The sequence below is a fragment of the Capsicum annuum genome, chromosome 9 (assembly GCF_002878395.1).
Source record: "Capsicum annuum cultivar UCD-10X-F1 chromosome 9, UCD10Xv1.1, whole genome shotgun sequence".
Classification (NCBI taxonomy): Eukaryota; Viridiplantae; Streptophyta; class Magnoliopsida; order Solanales; family Solanaceae; genus Capsicum; species Capsicum annuum.
The window spans coordinates 52,754,426-52,776,983 of record NC_061119.1 but is presented as its reverse complement, the minus strand read 5'-3'; the positions used below and the strand labels follow the sequence as shown (position 1 = coordinate 52,776,983).

Sequence of the window (22,558 nt, the reverse complement as noted above, 5' to 3'; positions counted from 1 at the left end):
ATAATTATTAATTGAATGATCATCTTAGGAATCAACCTACTACGAGTGACATAACTACTTTAAAATTAAGTTGAATATATATACCAAAAAGAACTGGGACTTCCTTGAAGGATTGTGGAAAAGGGTAAGCAACACCTTTCTCTGGAAGAATAACAATAGGTCCATAGAGTGTTACTCTTAGCCATGAAACGTGAGCATGCCAAAATAAAGTTCCTCTTTGACCATTAATAGTAAACTTGTATATATAACTTTGCCCTGTCTGAATTGGGCATTGTGTAATATAAGCAGGTCCATCTGCCCATCCACTTCTTAGTTGTCTCACTCCATGCCTAGAGACATGTAATACACAACTATTTAGAGTTTAGACTATACACATTGCACTCATAGGAAAATTACACTATTTAATAATGAATTTAACATGTATAAACTGATAGTACGAAAGAAATTTGAGAATAGGCACATCAGAGTCGTACGCAAGCTATACTATTTGGCGTTGAGTTTAACTTCTACGTGTCAATAATGTAAATGATTTTTTATCAGTGATCAAAAACATATAGTATGAACCATCGCTTGTTTGCAGTGATCCTAATACACTGCTAACTCCTCTATATTTTTAAGTTTGAAATTGATAGAACTTCTTACATGATAACTGATAGAAAATTAGTTTCTCCCTTCTCTTATTTGGAGAAATTTACAACCCATCATATTTCAATCGTGAAAAGATTTATTTTTCTTCTGACAGACTAATAGATGAATGCTTATATTGTTGACTGATTTTGCAGCAACATGTATAATTCAATTTTATAATTCAGAGGAGGGTGAACATATAGAAATTGAAGAAAATTTCTTATTTCTTATTCATAGAAAAAGAAACAAGATCATTATGAAAAAGAGAGATGTGGAAAACTAGAGTAAGAAATTAACAGGTAAGTACAATACCTACACAGGAAACAACCCTTTTCTTTTTTGCCACTTTTTAAAGTGTTTTAGCTTTTGTATAAACGGTGAAATAGACAACATCTTTCATTGTTAATGATTTTGGGAACAGTGGGAAAATAATTAGATGCAATGTTATTGCGTACATCCTTTTCTTTCTTCCGTTATCTAAAAATTTATAAGGTTTATATACCTCAAACGAATCAAGGTTTTCTAGAGCTTTGATTCTCAGGAGCAACCTTGAGCGCAATCCATATAAGTACTCTTGCAATTTATGGTTGCTCTTTCTTTATATCAAAGTTATAGTATAAAAAATATTTATTGGAATTACATTAAATACTAAATATTCACTGTTAAAAAGATTGCTCTTCAAGATAAATCATCTAGCACATATTATATGCACCGACAAAATTCTTAAAAATCAAGTACACTTTTGAAACGTACAGTACTAATTCAAGTGAAGTATGCACTTCTGATATCAATACTGTGGTAGCTTACTAAAGAAACAACAACTACTACTTGTATTTACTATTTAATTAGTTCTATTGTGGATATCCCTTTATTGAAAAAAGGAATTTACTTAGTATTGAAACTACTTTTTTCGATAATTTGAATAATTTTGTAGATGAACTTTTCATGGCTTATTTGCTAATCCTTACTTTGCATAAATGTATGCTGCAAGCAAATCACAGACAACAGATGCAATCAGATTAGAAGATTATTACATCGTATTGTAGCCTCACTGTCTATAATCCCTGGTGAACTTTGGTGTAAGCAATGGTTAAAACACTGCCAGCAGGTACTATTTGTAGATGTGTGATGATGATCTTTTTTATCCTACAGTATAATTACTTCTTGACATATCTTTTAACGTTTTAATTATTTTATTCATCAAGCTTGAATAATATCAATCCCTCACACATATGCATTTTTTTTTTGCACATAATCTGAATTATTTTAATCAATTATTTATAATAATATATCTTTTTTCAAGGGGGCTCTGCCAAGACCAAGAGGATAAGATTGGAAAATGAGGTATTGGTCGTTGATAATCTAACTGGACAATTTTCTAACGATGTCATACAAGTGATTAAAAGAAAAAACATGACTAGATGTGGGAGTGGGGGATTGGGGGTTGTATAAACAAAAAGACAACTATGAAAATTTACAGGCATGTGCTAATATACTTTTACAAGCTCCAATTTAATGATTTGAGTTTATCTGATGTCTCCTTCATCGTATGTACATGGAGAAATCTATTAGGAAACAAAAGAAATCTCCAACAGGCAAAGATAAGTGAAGTTGAATCACGTTAACATAGACAACACAACACTTTTGCAATTACTTATAGTCCTGAAAATTGTATTCGTCTATTTTCTTTTCTACATTCATGTGACTATAGCAGTTGTAGTAGTAGAAAAGCTTCTTCCTTCAAGCATGTATTTTATAAAAATTAAGAAACTAAGTTCTGCAAACTTCTTTTAACATCTTTATTTATACATGTTTCCATCTCAGTATTACTAATTCTGTTATCAATTTTATCTATTTATTTTATTTATAATTATATACTATTAGTTCTACATTTTAAATTCTGACTGTTTTTAAAATCAGGGATCCGCCATGTATTTGTGTTGATTTTATCTCTTTCATGATTTTCCTTTGAACAATTTGTTGTTGATTTCCTTTTCACCTATTGAGAAACAACTTGAAATTGAAAAATGAAAAATGATATCTGAATCTATGGAATAATGTTGCAATTTTTTTGGTGGTGCTGTTAGATGAATTAAGGGAAGAAGTGGCTATTTGAAAAGTACACACATCTCAAAATATATTTTAAATATTCAAACACGTTACTAATATATTGGCATACATCAAATGAGAATATGTTCAAACAAATAAGATAATACTTACATAACTAATTTTTTTTAACAACCACGCATCGCGCGGATACGAATACTAATATATGTTAAAAGTCCACAATTTTTTTTATTTACACAAATCTCCCACTCCTCTTCTCCTCCTCCCCCCACCCCCCCAAAAAAAAACCCATCTCCTCTCCTCCACGTATTCACCACCTTCAAACAACTAACATATGTTTGTATATCTTTCTAAATAACTCTTGATTGTTTAAACATTATCTATCAATTGCTTAAATAACTCTTGATTGTTTAAGTAACGTCTTTCGATTGCTTAAACAATTTCGGTTTTTTTTAACGTCTTTCGATTGCTTAAACAATTTCGGTTTTTTTCGACGAACAACAAAGTTTTTGCACTATTTTGAACTTTTTCCACCTAATATTTTTCACAAATTTTCACAACCAAATCTGAATGAAGAAAAAGTAAAAGAAGATAAAAACACCCCAAAAAAGACAAAAAAAAATTCTAGATGAAGAGAAGGACGCAGAAAAAAAACGTAGAAGAAAAATGGCAAGAAGATTGATTGTAAAGGGAAAACCCGCAGAAGAAAAAGATTTAAGAATGGCAAGAAGTTAAGGAAGAAAAAACTGAAGAAGGGGAGAAGGAAAAAGAAAAGAAAAAAAGAAGCAGATGAAGAAAAAGAGAACGAGGGAATAAAATGTTTGAAATTTTAAATATGGATGAGAAAATATTTTTTTTGAAATTCTAATACTTGTTTTGAATGATCAACAAATTATAATAAATCCCAAATTCACTAATTAGCTTTAACTAGGTCATGTATTCTTTGAATTCATTCTACTCTCAAGTGCTTCTTTTAACTCATTTTCACAAGTTACATTAAAACGCACTGTTAGTGCAAAAGCAAAACACAATGTTTGCTACCTACGACAAGTCAAAATACACTAATTGTGAAAAGCATGTTAAAATATACCGATAGTGCAAAAAATATTATTGAATTCGGAGCTGCAAGAGATAGTTTTTAACACTATGATACAAAAAGGATAGTCCTTAAACTTAGGTAACAAAAGGGACAGTTCGCTCATTTTTGGGCGAACTATTAGTTACTCGTCAAGAGTCAATGTAGTAAAAAAAAAATATTAAAGTGGCGAACCTCATTTCGAGTTTTCAATTTTTACATTGTTTACCAAAACTTTTACTCACACACACATATATATATATATATATATATATGAGGTTCACCAGTTTTTGGGCAAACCCCTCCTAAATTTTTTCTTTTTAAAAAATTTTGGTAAACAATGTAAAAATTGAAAACTCGAAATAGGGTCGCCAGTTTTTGGGTGAATCCCTTTAATATTTTTTTTCACTGTGTGGATGCTTGACGGAGTTAACGGTAGTAACTAATAGGTCGTCCAAAAATGCGCAAATTATCCCTTTTGTTACGTAAGTTTAAGGATTGTCCGTTTTGTATCGTAGTGTTGAAAAACTGCCTATTTCAACTCCGGACTCAAATATTGTTTGCTACCTACGACAAGTTAAAATACACTAATAGTGCAAAACTTCTTAGCATTATTAGTGTATTCAATCCTTCGGTAACTGCTTTTAAACTCATTTTATTGAAATATGATAGTAGTAAGAAAGGAAATAGCTTCCAGTAGTAAAAGTTGTTAGATTCCAATGAATGGTGACATTGTACTGAACATTGTTGACAACCTTAATAACAAGTCTATCTCCTTCTCTTGCAATAATTCTAGGCTCTGGAAACAGGCCATTCACCGTCACAATGCTCATTGTTTGACATAATCTTGTCACATTTTGCATTTGAATCTGCATATTAGTCATACATGAAAAAGTCTGAAAACAAATAAATTAAAGTGAACATAATGTTGTGCACTATGAAATATGAAACGTACATTAAACTTGTAGTGGCCTATTAATGCCTGCATGCTTTGCAAGTGCTAGCGTGTCAACTAAAACCAACAAAAATACTACCAGCAAAAAGAGATTATAAGTCTTAAAAGAAAAATCCATGTGTCAAATTGTTTTGCTTTTTTCTTTGTTGGGAGATATATATTGCTGGAAGAGTAATTAAAATCTGAGTTGCTTTGGAGGTAATTAATGAAAAATGGAAGATTTATATACATATTGTGAGTGTACGTTTGGTCAATTAGGTGGTTAAATAGGGGATAATGGACACCATATTGACCTGCTTAGGGTGTTGGACCAACCATACTTTTGAGTGATGTTTAAGTCTGATAATAGTTGTCTTACTATTTTCTGAACTCTTATTTTATTCATATTCCACTCAATGGTTTTTTAATGAATTCTATATTTTTGCTTCCATTTTTCCATCATCAACTTTTTATGAATATATTTTAATTTCCTTTTAACTGAATTCCTGACCCAACCACTCGCCTAGGACGGGAGGGTAGAAAGATATTTAGTAGCAATTAGTTAACTGAGAATTGCTTAATTATTATTAAATTATATTTTTAAAAATAATTATATAGAACAATTATATTTTAGCATTCTTTCTAAATGCCTCTAAAGCCTATAGCAAAATTAGATCTAACGACAACTAACTAATGCTAGTAAAAGCTTTATCATTCTTTAATTTGTTTAAATGCATATTTATTAGTGCTAAAAACATTTGGTGTTGTAATGTGATTAATACTATAGCTATGGATAAAGAAATTAATTGATCAATATCAACGTCATATATATTACAACTGCAATCTGTGACTAATTTAGTGTAACTGGAACTTGAAATTCTCATGTCAACGTAAAATGAAGAAAAATAAATTGGTTCATGAACCAGAAAATTGGCAAAATGTAAGTTGCTTAGTTGCACTCATTCTCCAACCATTAATCAACACATGGGACTTCAACATCATCTTCTGTTAGTTGCTGTCGGTTGTTAATTTTTTTTCCAAATGTTTTGTACCTACTAACAACTTTGATGTTAATTGACATGTTATTAATTACTCCCTCAGTCCTATTTTATGTGTCGCCATTTGATCGGGTACGAAATTTAAGAAATAAGGAAAGACTTGGTAAAGTTTACCAAATTATTTTTTATCAAAAAATATGCCAATATTTTTTTTTTAATTAAGTTCGACCAATAAGGGTAAAAGGGTAATTGTGTCTTTAAAAAGTTGCCAAATAAGGAAAGACAACACTTATTTTGGGACGGATTAAAAAGGAATTGATAACACATAATTTGAGATAGAGGGAGTATTAATTTGTTTTTCATTACGGGAAAAATTTGTAAAATTATCAATTAGAATTAACTCATTGATACAATATATAATTTTCCTATATGGATATTATTTAACTCTAAGTGTTATGCAATTAACTACTCAATAGGAAAATTATATCTCAAAATTTTCAACGGACAGTGTTACTACCAAAAATCAAGGTTCGACTAGAGTAAATTGTAATTTATATCGTTATTTCAGTCGATCGACAGTGAGGTATAATCGACTGTTAAGAAGGATAGTCATGAACACTTAAAATTTTGACGAATATCAATTGCAGGAATATAAAGTGGGACAAAATGTTTTATCCTAATTCAAATTTAATGTGAATCCTAGTCCATCCCCTTGGATTATAAAAGCATTGCTATGTAAGCTCTTTAAATGTGTACAACCTTGAGAGAGTAGAGAAGATTCTTCAGTCCATAATTCTGGAAAAGTTGATTGTGAGACATCTTCTATAACCTCAAGACGTCTAAACCAATCTAGAAGATCCAGTCCTCTCTGTGATTTCTTCTTTTGATTCTGTTGTCTACGAAAGAATGTTTATTTGAGGCTTTGCTTTTGAGCATCTCTTTTCTTGCTTTGAGTGGTTTCGTCTAGTCATTAATAACTTGATTATTTTTAAATAATAGTAGATAGAAACAACGCTTGTAAGGAGTCCTATTAAAACCAAGAAATATAGGCCTATCTTCCATCCACATAGTTGAAAGGCTACTTTGAAAATTTATTTTGAGAAATAGACACTTTTTTTTTATATTTAAATTTAGGGTTTTGAAAAAAGTGGTAGGGTATGGGTTAAAGTACTAAAAAAATATCTTTTGCCACCCCTTATGTATTTATTAAATACTTTTTTAACAACACTTTTTTATTAAATACTAAACTTTTTTTTTCTCTCTCCTCTTCTCTCTCTCGTCTCTCCTGCTTCTTCTCACCCTTCCACCATTTTCTATTTTCTAGGTTGTTTAAAGCTTGAAAAACTTCGATCTTCAACTTCAGGTAAGTTATATTCATCTCCCAAGTAATTTGTGCTTCATATGATGGTTTTTTTTTGTTTTTCAGTGTTTTGGTTTCTGCCGATTATGGTTGGGGTTAAAAAAAAATGATTTTTTTTTAAAAAACGATTCTTGATTTTACTGAAATTGGTTGTTTTTAGTTGGTATTTATTCAATTGTTGATGGATAATTGGTGTATATAGATTATCCTTGGCGATTGCAAGTTGAAGTTCTTTTTGCTAATTTCATCGAAATGTGCAAAGAAATGTAATTTTTGTTCAAACTTTTGTTCAATGTAATGGTGTTGTAGAAGCATGTTCATGTTGGAAATTCCTTGGTTTGAATCATACTCGTATTACATATTTGGACAAAAAAAACTGAATTATTTTTGGGAAAATAGGGCTTGATTTTACTTAAAATATGTGTTTTTAAGTTGGTATTGATTTGATTATGCATTATTTTTGTTGGATTTTTATTTCCCTCGATGATTGCATTGAGATTATTTTCCCAATTTTTCTCGGTTTTTGTATTAAAAATCTGGGTTCGTTCCTATTTTTGTTCAATATAATGATGATTTAAATGCATGTTCTTGTGGTGATGGAGTTGTTTTAGAAGAAACTTTGTTGTTCTGCAAATAGGCATTTTGTGCTGCAGCTGCTGTCATGTTAATAGACTGTTAGGTCGATTAGGTATTCTATTTGTTGTTCTAGTTAAGAAATATTATTTTTTGTCCGTAGATCATAAAAAATAGCTAGAGGTAACAAACACAATGTTGTAGAAGTTGATAGGTCCGAGAAAATAAAAAAATGAGTAATCGATGAATCGGAGAATAGAAATTGCAGCGAGGAAGCTGTTTGAGCTTTGGTTCGAGATGAGCCGGAGGAAATAAAAATTGAGCCTAGGATAGATGAGGAAGCATTAATCTTGCCCCACTATGCAAGGTTTATTTCAGCTGAGAGGTACGACCTCACCACACATGGATGATGTCGGATCATTTCCAGCTAAGATATCCATTAGGTCCAATTTGAAAATGTTTTATGAATTCAAACAAGTCGTGGTTGATCAACATCTGAAGTCTAGGTTTAAGAATTCCTGTTTTGGTGGTTTATGGGACTTGCCAGAACATATTAAGTTCTACAGACAGCTTGTCTATTATACACTTCTTCACCGAGTTAAACAGGACAACAAGCTGAATGAAATGTGGTTCTGCATCAAGGACAGGCCTGTATGTTTTGGCCTGAAGGAGTTTGCGCTAATCACAGGTTTAAATTGTGGGCGTTATCCCCATGATTCAAAATATGTCAAAGAAATGGAGGAGGGTGAAGCTTTTTTCAAAACAATTGTGAAAAAGAGGAGTGCAAATGCGAAGAGATTGTTGAAATTTCTTAGAGGTAGGAGGCTAGACAAGGAGGACAAGTTCAAATGTTTCTTGGTTTGGTTCGTGCACTGTATATTTCTTGCACGCGACTTGTTAAAAATCGCAGACATAGACACCATCAAAATGGTGGATAACTTGAGCTTTTTGAGAGATACCCTTGGGGTAAGGAGTCATTTACCTTGACTCTCGACTATCTAAAGAAGTGGACAGACTTCTGCAAGCCGAAAAATACATTTGTGACAAAGGGAGTTTCATCGTACATGCTCTACGGATTTTCCTAGGCATTTATGGTATTGATTATAAACCATTGAAGTAGTTTATTATATACTCTAATTCATCTATGGTGTCTATATTACACTGAATCTCAGTTATATACTTTTGTTTTTTTCATCACAGATTTGTATATACGAAGACTTTTCCACGCTCGGCAGGGGAAATGATAAATCTACTGAAAACCCGCTTTCCATTCCCCGATTGCTCAGATGGCACACCTTAAAAGGCAATAAACTAATAGAAGGTGATCCATATTTGAACGGATGGAGCATAAAGGTATGAAACTATTTTTTAGAAGAATACTTTTGCCAATATTGTTTTGCTAATCAATCACATTTGCCTATTTATCTATAGAGAGTTCACCCGTACCTTATCCCCACAGTCCGTAAAATGAAACAGCACTACATGAAAAAGTTCAAAGCATTCACAGACGAACAGAAGGACACATTCATCGATGGCTTAAAGGCTCATCTTGAGGGTGTGACTTTCATCACCTCATCGGAGGGTGGTAAGGATGGGGATGATGATTGGTATTAGGGTGAAAATGTTGTTTCAAGGTATGTTACTCGAAGTGTGGGTACAAGTAAGTTTAGAGCATCGGGAAAGACACCGATGATTGAAAATTTGGAAGAGTGCGTGTTTCGGTTGGAGGAGTTAATCAAGGACAATGTTGATTTTGTGAAAGAAGAGAGGATGGGGAGTATCTGCTCTGTATATTATAGAAGTTGCATATTTTATAAATTCATTTTACTTATAATAGAATCTATACCATTCTTTATCAACTGATAGCTTAGTTTATGATAAAAGGTAAATACTTAAAAATGCAGGTGCAAAGCCAACATTCATCAGTGAGGGCTATCTGCGATGACAGCGACATTAAAAAAGCGCTCCTTGAGACAACATCTTTGGAACAGGCCTTGATCAATTTGATAAGGTGATGACCCCTGAGGTTACAGCTGTTGTAGAGAAGGAAAATCCCGATGAAGGCGATGAAGAGAAAGAACAAGAAAAAAATGAAGAAGCTATTTGTGAAAAAGAAAACAAAGTTGATGAATCAGCTGGTGTGGAAAAGGAGGATCGTTACGAAAGAAGGCAGGATGAAGAAGATAAAAATAAAAAAGGTGTTTGTGAAGAAAAAAATAATGAAGGAGATGGAGAGAAAGCAGAAGAGAAGAATGCAGCAGGAGAAGTGGAGAAAGAAGAGGGAGAAGAACATAAAGAAGAAGGAAAAAATTATGCACCAAAAAATAAGGTATCGCGGAGAAAGAAAATGAAAATGAATTTTCAAACTTAGATGAATTTCTTAATGAAGTTACTCAGGAAATCAACAAGATGCAAGTGGAAGAAGAAAATGTTGAATGTTTAGACAATGTTTAATTTTTATTTGTGGCTGATGATTATTTTTATTAGACAAGACAATCTTAACTTTTTTTATTTTTCAGCTCGGGATGTGTAGAGCTGAACAATTATGTTTTCTAAACTGCTTTTATGGTTTATGATAAGCAGTTTACATTTTATATAATCAACATATCATTGCTTTTACATGAATGCCATCTTTGATTATAGACTCTGACTAAAAGGTAAAGCATATATAGTACAGCTTTGTGCAGTCGATGAATGAAAAAGGTAAATCATATATAATATAAGTGAAAATTAGTCCATTAATAAAAGAGACAAAATAAATTCAATGCCACTACACCCCAATTACACCTTTCCAAAAAGTCAAAACTAATAGTAAACCATACACCATAATTTTCATGCCCTTTTCTTTTTCTTCAGCCTTAGCCAACCTATGCTTAAGCTGATCCGTCTCAATTTTGATGTATTTTTACAATTCCTTTAAGTGATCAATCTTGTGTTCCAGTTCTCTATATAATGTCATAAAAATATCCTTATTTTCTTCAGAATCTGTAAGTTTTTCCAACATTTCAAACTTTGCAACGCCTTGAAATTTAGACACCTTAAAATCAGAGGAAATCCACTTGAAATAAGAGCATCCACCATTATCCTAAAATAATGAGGATAAATTGGTAAATTGAATTATGTGATGAACATAAATAAATTTTTATTTAAACAAAAATAAACCTTTCCAACCGCACAAATGTAGAATTTTCGACCCAAATTCTTGTCGGTTCGTGATGTTTTCAACACCGCAAGATTACCACAATAAAAAATATAAGAACTTTTGGACGTTTGAGATAACTGCGACATTGTTATTGTTGAAGCAAAACTAGAAAGTGATGAATAAATGAAAATGTAGGAGCTCAAAAGGGTCCCTTTAATTAATAAAGTAGGGCTATCAAAATCTGACCGTTGAAAAATTCTACCCGTTTGAATTGTACGGTTGGAGAAAATTTAAGTGGATTGTCATTTACTTAAAAGGGTCTCTAAAAAATCTTTATGTCTTCTATAATCGACTAGGTTACGTATGAATTATATACTGATATCAGTGTTGATGATCTAGTGTATTGACATATTATTGATTTAGACTACGATCGATTATCGACCTACCATATAGTCTATGCTCAACTTACTGAATGTATGGACAGCTTAAAATAATGGTAAAAAAGGAGAAATTAAATAAAATAAAATTAGACTATGTCAATTAACGTCATTAAGACATTGTAAAGCAATTTAGATACATCAATTATGATTCTCAATCACTTTTGAACGTGATCAAGTGTTATCTAAGACACGGTGTAGTTGTAGATCATTGAGATGACATAAAAAAGGGGTAGAAAGAAAATATAATAAAATAAATATTAATTATCCAAGCACTAAAGAACGACTACATATCATGACAAGAGATTAGACTTGTGTAATAACCATAAGGAAGAGTGGTGGTTGTCACTTGTGAGTGTTCAATGGACAAGTAGTGTCTAAAAATAAGAAGTCCCTCTCAATAGAGACGCTAGTTATGAGTAATTGGTTGTTACTACCATTGCCCTCCCCTATACTCATTTTATCGAATGTAATTAGTCACTTTACATTACGTGAATGATGTTTATTTATTTTATTTTATTTAGTTTCTCCCTTTTTAACCTCACCTCTTTTGAAAATAGATCTATGATAGTATCTTGAGTATATTATAGATAATTAGCTTTATTTATACCGGACTATATTATTAGTTGTGTATCGACCAATTGAGTCAATTTTCAAAGGAGGTGAGATTAAAAAAGGAGAAATAAAATAAAATAAAATAAATAAACATCATTCACGCAATGTAAAGTGACTAAATATCATAATATGAGATTACAAAATAATTAGACACTTGACCAAATGAGTATAGGGGAGGGCAATGGTAGTAACAAGCAATTACCTAAAACAAGTGTCTCTGTTGAGAAGGACTTCTTGTTCTCAGACGCTACTTGTCCATTGAACACTTACAAGTGAAAATCATTACTCTTCCTTATGGTCATTACACAAGTCTAATCTCTTATCATGATATGCAGTCGTTCTTTAGTGCTTGGATGATTAATATTTATTTTATTTCTTCCCTTTTTGGTTTCATCTCAATGATCTATGGCTACACCGTATCTTAGATAACACTTGATCACATTCAAAAGTGATTGGGAGTCACTATTGATGATATTATTTGCTTTATAATGTTTTAATGGTGTTAATTGACATACTCTAATTTTATTTTATTTGATTTCTCCTTTTTTGCCATTATTTTAAGTTGTCCATATATTCAGTAAGTTGATTATAGACTATATGATAAGTTTATAATTGACCGTAGTATAAATCGATAATATGTCAATACACTGGATCATCAACACTGATAGTAGTATATAATTCATACATAACGTAGTCGATTATAACCTTAATATTTCCTTTCTTACGTTTAATGAAAGAGTCTTTAGAAGAGTTTAAACGTATTGTACTGAGTGTTTAGTAGTCGATTATATATTCGCATTGAGCATATAGTCGATTATATATTCAATATATTTTCTTATGTTTAACGAAATAGTATTTGCAAATCTTTAAACATGCACTATTGAAGAATCATCAACAAAGACTGAAAGACATAAAATCATTATACATAAATAGAATATTATGAAAACAGAATCTTGTTTATATATAGATAAAATTTCATTGCATCTATATTTATAATTTTTGGGGAAAAAATCCCAAACAAAAAGACAAAAATGAAGCTTTCATTTACATAATCCAACCATGAAAGTTTCATTCAGCAATAAACTACAAAAAACTAAACTAAACTAGACTAGGGGGATGAAGGGGGTGATAAGTTCACGGGGGGTCCAGGTTGAGACTCTCAGCTATGGCCCGAAAAAAATAGGCCATCCACCGGAGCTCTCTGTCCAGCCGTTGTTGATCGGCGGCAAGACCTTGGAAAAGGAAATCCAGGTCGCTCTTAAGCCTAAGCAACTCTATGTTGTTGATGGTTGTCAGTCTGTGCATTGGCCGTAGTGTGTACCTCCTCTTAGCCATCTTCTTCTCTCCTTAGTAGTTTCTTTAGAAATTTGGTTTACAATCGACAAAGGCCTCTTTAAATAGACTAGAGCAAGATACAATGGACTAATAGAAGTTGTACACGTGTTGATGGAAGGCGAGAAAGCGTGTGAGAATAGTAAATAGAAAGTCGTGGTGGTTATGGCAGTCGAGTCATTTCAAATTATCGCATTTCTCGAAGTGTAATGATTATATTAAAATTTTCAGTGTATGAGGAAAAGGGTTTCTTAAATAGACTACCCGATTGGTCGATTATTTACTATGTAGTTTAACCTATACCCTGTAGACCATGCATCGATCTATTATATATTTTGAGTCCAGTCAATGTGTAATGTGTATAGTCGATTTCAGAACTTGGGATGGCTATTTTCAAAATGGCACCCTTTCCAATGCATCATAATTATTTTGAATTCAATTGTATGAAGAAAAGGGTTTTTTAAATAGACAACATGATAGGTTTATTATACACTACGTATTGAATATTTACTCTGTAGATCAAATACTGATTTATTATATATTATAAGGCTGGTTGATTATTTCAGTGTATATTCTATTTAGCACGTAGTATATAATATATGAGCTGGAATCGATAATGCACAGCAAAAAAAGGCAATTTTGACTGCAGTTCAGTGGCTTTGAAAACAGAATACACATTACATACTGTCTTGTGCAGTTTACAAAACCAAAAACATAAAATACAATGCCAATCATATTATCCTATGTTAAGACTGCATGTTGTTCTCTTATGTACCAGCCTTTTGCACTTGGAGCACTTGTTCCTTCTTTTGCATTGAAGGCTCCAGCATACCCTTAACGTATTTCACCTTCCTCCTCCTGAGTTTGGGATCGAAGTTGGATGGAAGAACTTATATTTCTAGATACTCCCACACCATACTCCACTCTGACTCCAGTGGTGTTGTACAAATAGGTTCCAAGTATGCAAGGAGGTATGATTCTTTCGAATATCTAAGCGAAGAGTAGTTGCAAATGCTAGTGTCGTATTCATCCCCATGCTTCAAGAGCAACGCTGCCATTGCATAAGCACATGGAAATTTCACCTAGTCATACTTTCTGTAAGAACATGACCATCTCAAAAGATTAACTTTGGCAAAACGACCATAACCAAGCACGGTGAATTCGTCGGTGCTTCCATTTATGTTGTTCACATATAATTTGTCACCCTCGGTCATGTTTTCCCTCAATATCATCTCGACTACAGGAACAAATATTATCTTTGAATTGTCCACCTCCGCATACCTTTTCCTAAATATTTCTCGAAACCTATGTGCAATTGAATTGAAGATGGTTGCCACTGGATACTCTCTTTTGTTGTGCAACATTAAGTTGAGCGACTCAGTGATGTTTTAGGTCATGATGTTGAATTGATTACTTGGAAAGTGAGCCTGGCACTAATTTTCAAATCCAACGTCATGCTCGAGGCAAGCTGCTGCGTTAGGGCTCTTTTTTAACGAAATTGAAGTAGTCATTAAATTCTTCCAATGTGTACTCCTTGGCTGCATGGCAGTACAAATAGAGAGAATCTAAAAAATGGTGATTTGTTTATAGTTTTTTACCGAGATACCTCATACAAACACCATGATATGTAAGCAGATAATTCCTTGCAAGGCTGTTGGCTATGCTGACGTGTCTGTCGGAGAAAACGCACAACTCTGGTTCATCAATGACAAAGGCCTTAAGATTCTCAAAGAAAAAGCCCCACGATGCATCATTCTCCTTACCCACCATACAATACACTAAGGGATTGATATGATTTTGCATATCTTGAGTGATAGCGGACAACAGCACACCCTCATACTTGTCAGATAAATGCGTGCCATTAATGATAATGACCTTTCTCATATGTGCATATCCATGGATGGAATCCCAAAATGACATAAAGTAGTAAATAAACCTGCCTGAATCCTCATTGCCCATGAGGGAATTGATAGACCCAGGATTGAGGCCATTGAAAACATATGAAAAGGCAGGAAGCACTGCATGTCCATGCTCGAGTGTACCTCAAACTATGTTCTTCGCAATGACACCTTCCATCTAACACTTCCAATATCCCGGCCTATAATGTAGCTCCCTAAATATGATCTTCTCGATCTCTTTCAGTATTGGACCTTTGTTATCGATGAAAAAGTTCAAAATAAGTAAGGTAATAACCTCCACGGTGACATTCTTGTGCTTTCCTGTGACATGATCAATGCCAAAACTATGCTCTCCTACATATTTGTGGATATTAAACCAACCTAATTCTCCGTTAGCATATGCATGCACCATCCACTGACAAGTAGGATCTACGCACCTCACCCTCAAGTATTTCTTACAAATCTTCACCATTGTGTAATTGAAATACATTTTCTCTGACGCCTACTTCAAGAAGAGATTTAGTTTTTTCTTATCCCTGAATGTTTGTCCTACAAAAAGATTGGTGTCGTCCGAGAAAGAGTGGCTTCCTTGTTGTTTGAACTGCCCGTCCTCACCTCCTCCACATTTCTCTTATTTATAATCTTCACTATTATCCCATATATCACCACTTATGCAATCGTATTCCATTAATGTATCATCCACTATCGGGGGTAGGGGTGGGGGTGAGGGTGGGAGTGTGTAATACCCTACACTTTTCCTAGCTTAATTTCGTTCCTAGAATGTCAAGGGTTAGCTTAAAAAATGAACAACCTTTGTTTCATGTAAAATTTTCTAGATTCAAACCCTCCATTATGTAGAGAATTAAATTAGCTTTCCATTAATACCCAATTTGCCTAAATTGGATACTCGGTTGAGAATTTATGGCATTTTTAGTTAATTCGTATCCCAACAAGAGAAGCACCGCACTGCATTAACTTGCAAAATGAAAATTGTCCGATTCCAGTGGACCTCCACGACAAGCCTGCATTGCGGTGAAGCCTTATTTACCAATTGTCAATTTCCAGTGGCTCACTGTGATAGTGGCGCATCGTGGTGATGGCCAAAATGGCATTTTAGTAGTGCACCGCAATAGTTCTGAATCACGTAGAATGTCCAGTTCCCACTTGTAGAATTCTAGTGAGCCACCAAGATAGTGGCGCATCGGGATGGCATGCAAATTCGAAAAATTTCTCTTGTTTCCAGTCCAATTAAATTTTAAAAGGGGCACTTTGGTCAATTCCCAAGCCCCCAATTATTCTAAAACAAGGAATTAAGCATATCCTAAGTACTTTATGCTTATTTTCATCCATTCTTTCTTAAATCAAAATCCTAGAGCTCAAAAGCTTACTCTCTAAGAAATCAATTTCCTCCATTGTTTCTCCAAGAAAACTCAAAATTGAGGATTTCCAAATCAAGATAACCAAGAGTGCATCTCCAAAGTATAAATATAGATTCAAGTTCAAACTTTCTTAGAGATTTCATCAATTAAGGTATGTGAGGTTTATGAACAAGGATCCTCTTTCATCTTTGTGCCCAAAACTAGCTTTTAACTACAATTTTACATGATTTTGTATGAATATACATGAGTTTTAAATTAGGGTTTATACCTAATTTTTCTAGTTGCAAGATTATGAGATTTCAAGTATTTTAGAAGCTGAATTGCATGACTACTTTAATATTTAGATGCCTGTTGCAGTAAATTTCAGATTTTGAGATAAATTGTCATTAATTACATTATCAAGCATGAATTTTATGATGTTTTGACATGAGATTGATGCATGAGTTATAATCCCAAGATTGAATATTATTATTTGATGAACGATTATGCTTTAAGCATCAAATGATCAGTTTATTTTCAGATTTCCAGTAAAGATTTAATCTTTTGGATCATCAGATAAGATTTGAAATTCACTTTACAGATTTATTACATATTACAGTAATTAGATTAGCTTTACTTATAGATTAAATAAGATAAATGCATAATTGGATTCATAATAAACTCTTATGCTAGTTTTTAAAGTGGACTTCCAACAGAATGAGCATACAGATTAAAGGGAGTAGTATTTAGCACCGAGTGAGATGTGTGGGATTAGCGTGCCTTATTTTTCACAAAACTACGTAGCCAACGTAGGTACAGTTTTAGATTATTTCCATTTCTCTATTGATGACAGATACATATGTGATCACTTAGATTAGGTTATACTCTTTGGCAAGAGTATGACACCTCTTCCCATTATAAGGTTTTCCCCATAAGGGAACAAGACGTTGGAGTCCATGTTAGCTCGCAGGGTTTATGTCGATTAGAATAACCTCTCTGCTAGTAGAAGTAAATAAATAGCTTTTGAGTAACTTTCTTAATAGAAACGACTAATAGAAAAGCTTTTAAGGAAATTAAGTGGAAAGGCTCACAGCTTTATCCCGATTATGTTTTTACATAAAGATAGTAGCTACAAACTACAACTTTCAGATTTCAGATATAGAAGTGAGCCCTTTTTACACTTTGTATGATTTACAGACATAATATTTGTACAACTTGCAGAACTAAATATCATGACTCACTAGATTTACATAGTATGATTTTCTATTCATGATTATAGATTTCAGTTTTCAGATATTCCAGCTTATGTGAGTTATTTACATTTAGCATGCATTATTTTATAAATTATGATGATAATTGATATTATGTTTTACTTATGCATTCACCACCATATACTTAGTACATCCTCAAAGTACTGATCTACATATACGTCTATGTGCTACATTTTCTCATAATGTAGGTTCAAGTGCTCAGTTTCACCAGCGAGAGTGATTTTGAGCATCTCCATCTACATCTCGATAGTTAGTGAGTCCTTATAGTTTTGGGACTTAGTTATTCATATTTTCAGCTTGTCAGTTTGGATGATTCAGTATTTTCTGACAGTTTGAGTCAGCTGGAGTTTTATCCCAGTGACTCTCTAGATATTAATAGTAGAGACTTGTCAGACTACTAGTTTTGATATATATTTTCAGTAGTGATTCATCAGACCTTTGAGATTAGTATTTTTCAGAAATTATATTCAGTTAGTTTTCTATATATAGTATGACTTTCATGTCTATGTTTCCTTTACTATGTGATTCAAACCTAGTAGGAGGCAGAAAGGGTTAGAATATGGATACTAGGTTTTGGGGTGTTACAAACTTAATATTAGAGCCTAATATTTATAAGAGTTCGAGGGAGTCAGACAAGTCGCATTACGTAGAGTCTTGATCATGGGTGTGAAACACGCCACATTTATGAGTAAGAGGCTATGAGATATTTTTAGGAAATCATCACTTTCTTTCATGATTTATTATGCTTACAGTATCTCAATCTACTAGTAACTCATGCTCTTACATAAAAGTTGAATATGACTCCTTGTCAGGCTAATGTCTGTAGAAATAATAACCATCCACCTAGCCTACCAATCCTCAGAATGAGAATGTATCCCATGCTGAGTTTCGGGCTACCTTTCAGGCATTGGCCCAGGCAGTGACTGCTAATGTTTAGGGAAACCATCAGGCTGTAGTTCCACTTCAGCAGAATGGTGATTTAGTAGCAGCCAGAATTTATGACTTCATGAGAATGAATCCACAAGAGTTCTTTAGGTCAAAATTAGGTGAGGACCCATAATTTTATTTAGATGAGGTGAAGAAGATCACCTAAATTATGCATATTTTTGAAGAGAAAAATGTAGAGTTAGCATCCTACAGATTAAAGGATGTAGTATATGATTGAGTAGTTATATGAAAGAATGGTAGAGGTGAGAATGCAGCTCCTATGTAGCATATGATTGACAGTGAAGGAGTACTGCCTTCAGTTCAACCAGTTGTCTAAGTATGCCTCTGATACGATGGTTGATCCTAGAGCAAGCATGAATAAGTTTGTCACTGGCGTATCTAGCTTAATAGTCAAGGAGTGTAGGACTCATATTTATTAATGACATAGATCTTTCTAGGTTGATGATTCATGCCTAACAGATTGAGGCAAAAAAGAATAAAAGGAGGAGGGGAAATAAAAAGGCTAGAACTGGGCAGTTTGAGTATGGTCAGACTAGGTATGGAGAAGGAAATTATTCAAAGTTTTGGAATTGTTCATCTATGCCATCCCTATATCCAGCTAGTTCTCCCACTCCCAGAGCTAGACATGAGCAGTGGGGTAAGCCTTCTATGTCCATATCTTAGAATAGTATGAGTGAAAGACCCCGTTATCCTCCATGTGCTAAGTGTGGTAAGAATCATCCTGGTGAGTGCTTATTGTGATAGAAAGTTTGTTATGGTTGTGGTAAGATAGGTTATGGAATTAAAGTGTGTCCAAATGCTAAGCAGGGAAACAGATACGTTTGTCCCCAGACTCAGGCTACTAGTGCACCAGCTCCTCTAGGTTTCCCAGTTCCTCCCCAAGGTGCATTATCCAGTAACAGTAACGGTCAATGCCAAAATTGGTTTTATGCTTTACCATCCCATCAGGAGCAGGAGGATTCAATAGATATTATTATTGGTATGCTTCGTGTATTTCATCATGATGTTTATGTGTTGTTAGACCCTGGGTCAAAATTTTCTTATATGACCCTATTAGTTGCAGTAAATTTTGAGATAGGTCCTAAAAAGATCCTTGATCCCTTCTTGGTTTCTACCCTAGTGGGTGAGTCAGTTATAGCAAAATAGATCTATAGGAAGTGTCCTATCACTGTCCTTTATAAAATCATGTTACCAGATCTAATAGAGCTAGATATGGTTGACATTAACCTTATTCTTGGTATGGATAGGCTCCATTCCTGTTATGCATCCATAGATTATCACACCAGAGTGGTAAAGTTTCAGTTTCCAGATGAGCCAGTCTTTGAGTGGGGAGGAAATTCAGTGTCTCCCAAAAGTCATTTCTTGTCCTATCTTAAGGCCAGAAAGTTAATTTCTAAAGGGTGTATCTATCACCTAGTTTGAATCAAAGACACTAATTCTGAGACTCCAACAATTCAATTAGTTAGTATAGTCAAAGAGTTTCCTGATGTTTTTCCCAAAGATTTTCCAGGGGTACATCTCAATAGGAAAATAGAATTTGGTATTGACCTTCTCCCAGATACTCAGCCTATTTTTATTCCTTCTTATTGTATGGATTCAGCTGAGCTTAAAGAGTTAAAAGAAAAATTCAAAGATATTTTAGATAACGGTTTCATGAGGCCTAGTGTTTCTCCATGGGGATCTCTCGTCCTATTCGTGTAAAAGAAAAATGGTTCTTTGCGTAAGTGCATTGACTATTGTCAGCTGAATAAAGTTACGTAAAAACAAATATCCTCTTCTTAGAATTAATGTCTTATTTGATCAACTCCAAGGTGCATGTTGCTTCTCAAAGATAGACCTTAGATTCGGCTATCATTAGCTTAGGGTAAGGGAGTGTGATATTCCAAAGATAGCTTTCAGAACTCGTTATGGTCATTTTGAGTTTCTAGTCATGTCTTTCGGTCTAACAAATTCCCCAACATCTTTCATGGACTTGATAAATAGAGTGTTTAAATAGTATTTGGAAATATTTGTCATAGTCTTTATAGATGATATTTTTGTCTACTCTCGTAGTGAGGATGATCATACAGACCACTTTAGAATTGTATTGCAAACTCTCAGAGATCACCAGTTATTCGCCAGATTCAGTAAATATGAGTTTTGGCAAGAGTGCAACTTGCCAATAGGTTAAGGTAGAGCACCAAAGACCTGGTGGTACGTTGCAAGAGTTTGGTATCCTCTCTTGGAAGTGGGAAGAGGTTAATATGGACTTTGTGACTGGATTACCCCATTCCCGTCATCAGGAAAATTTGATTTGGGTTATAGCAGATAGATTAACAAAGTCAGTGCATTTCTTGCCAGTTCATGCGTCTTACACGACTGAAGATTCTACCAAACTATATATCAGAAAATTAGTCAGATTGTATGGAGTTCCTTGTGTATTTGAAAGTTTCACCCATGAAAGGGGTGAAGAGATTTGGCAAAAAGAGGAAAATTAGTCCCCGATATATAGGCCTCTAGGTAGCATATGAGATTGAGCTACCCACAGATTTATCCTCAATTCATCCAGTATTCCATGTGTCCTTGTTGAAGAAGTGCATGGACGATTCACACATTATAGTTCTTCTAAAAAGTACAAATATTCAAATATCCTTTCATACAAAAACGTTCAAGTAGAGATTCTTGATCATTAGATCCATATAAGGAACAAAGAAGTTCCCATGGTGAAAGTTTTGTGGAGAAATTAGTCCGTTGAGGGTGCTACTTGGGAAACAGAAGCCGTCATGTGTACCAAGTATCCTCATCTCTTCTCTATGAACTCAGATTTAGCTGAAGGTAATAGTCTTCCTTCATTCAGTTCTTTTCCAGTCTCAAATTTAGCCATATAGCTATTTTCATGTAAATTCATGCACTCGCAAATCAGTTCAGTAGCTCAGCATGTTTTTCATTTAATCATACAGTTATTTCAGTTGTGCATGATAGCTTATTGCCTCAGATACTTCTGTATTTTAATCTTAATTAACCATATTCGAGGAAGAATGTTCCCAAGGGGGATATATTGTCATACACTGCACTTTTCCTAGCTTAATTTTGCTCCTAGAATGTCAAGGGCTAGCTTAAAAAATGAATAACCTTTGTTTCATGTAGAATTTTCAAGATTCAAACCCTATATTGTGTAGAAAATTGATTTAGCTTTCCATCGATACCCAATTCTCCTAAATTCGATACTCGATTGAGAAGTTATGGCATTTTTAGTAAAGCAGTATCCCAATTGGAGAAGCATTGTGCCGCGGTGGCTTGAAAAATGGAAATTTTCCAATTCCAGTGGACCTCCGCGATAAGCCCGCATCGCGGTGAAGCCTTATTTCCCAATTGTCAATTTCTAGTGGCCTACCGCGATAGTGGCGTGTCGCAGTGATGGACAAAATGACATTTCAGTTGTGCACCGCGATAGCTCCACGTCGCATAGAATGTATAGTTCCCAGTTGACGAACTCCAGTGAGCCACCGCGATAGTGGCACATCGCAATACCATGCAAATACAGAAAATTTCTCTTGTTTCTAGTTCCGATTAAATTTTAAAAGGGGCACTTTAGTTAATTTTCAAGACCCTAATTCGTTCAAAATACGGAATTAAGCATATCCTAAGCACTTTATGCTTATTTTAATCCATTCTCTCTCAAAGAAAAACCCTAGAACTCGAAAGCTTACTCTCCAAGAAATCAATTTCCTCCATTGTTTCTCCAAGAAAACTCAAAATAGAGGATTCCTAAATCAAGATAACCAAGAGTTCATCTCCAAAAGAACAAATAGAGATTCAAGTTCAAGCTTTCTTAGAGATTTTATCAATTAAGGTATGTGGGGTTTAGGAACAAGGATCCTCTTTCATCCTTGTGCCCAAAACTAGCTTTTACCTACAATCTTACATGATTTTGCATGAATATA

At 33.8% G+C, this 22,558-nt stretch overlaps 1 protein-coding gene across 1 annotated transcript; it reads right to left on the bottom strand.

Moving 5' to 3' along the window:
* Window positions 1–96: 96 nt before the first annotated feature.
* LOC107842114 (putative laccase-5) lies at window positions 97–4,934 on the bottom strand. The gene is made up of 3 exons (XM_047396791.1): window positions 4,725–4,934; window positions 4,525–4,638; window positions 97–329 (listed from the first exon to the last, which is right to left on the bottom strand). Exons 1-3 carry the CDS (start codon window positions 4,755–4,757, stop codon window positions 225–227), a joined length of 252 nt encoding a protein of 83 aa, XP_047252747.1. The 5' UTR covers window positions 4,758–4,934; the 3' UTR covers window positions 97–224.
* Between the last annotated feature and the right edge of the window lie 17,624 nt (window positions 4,935–22,558).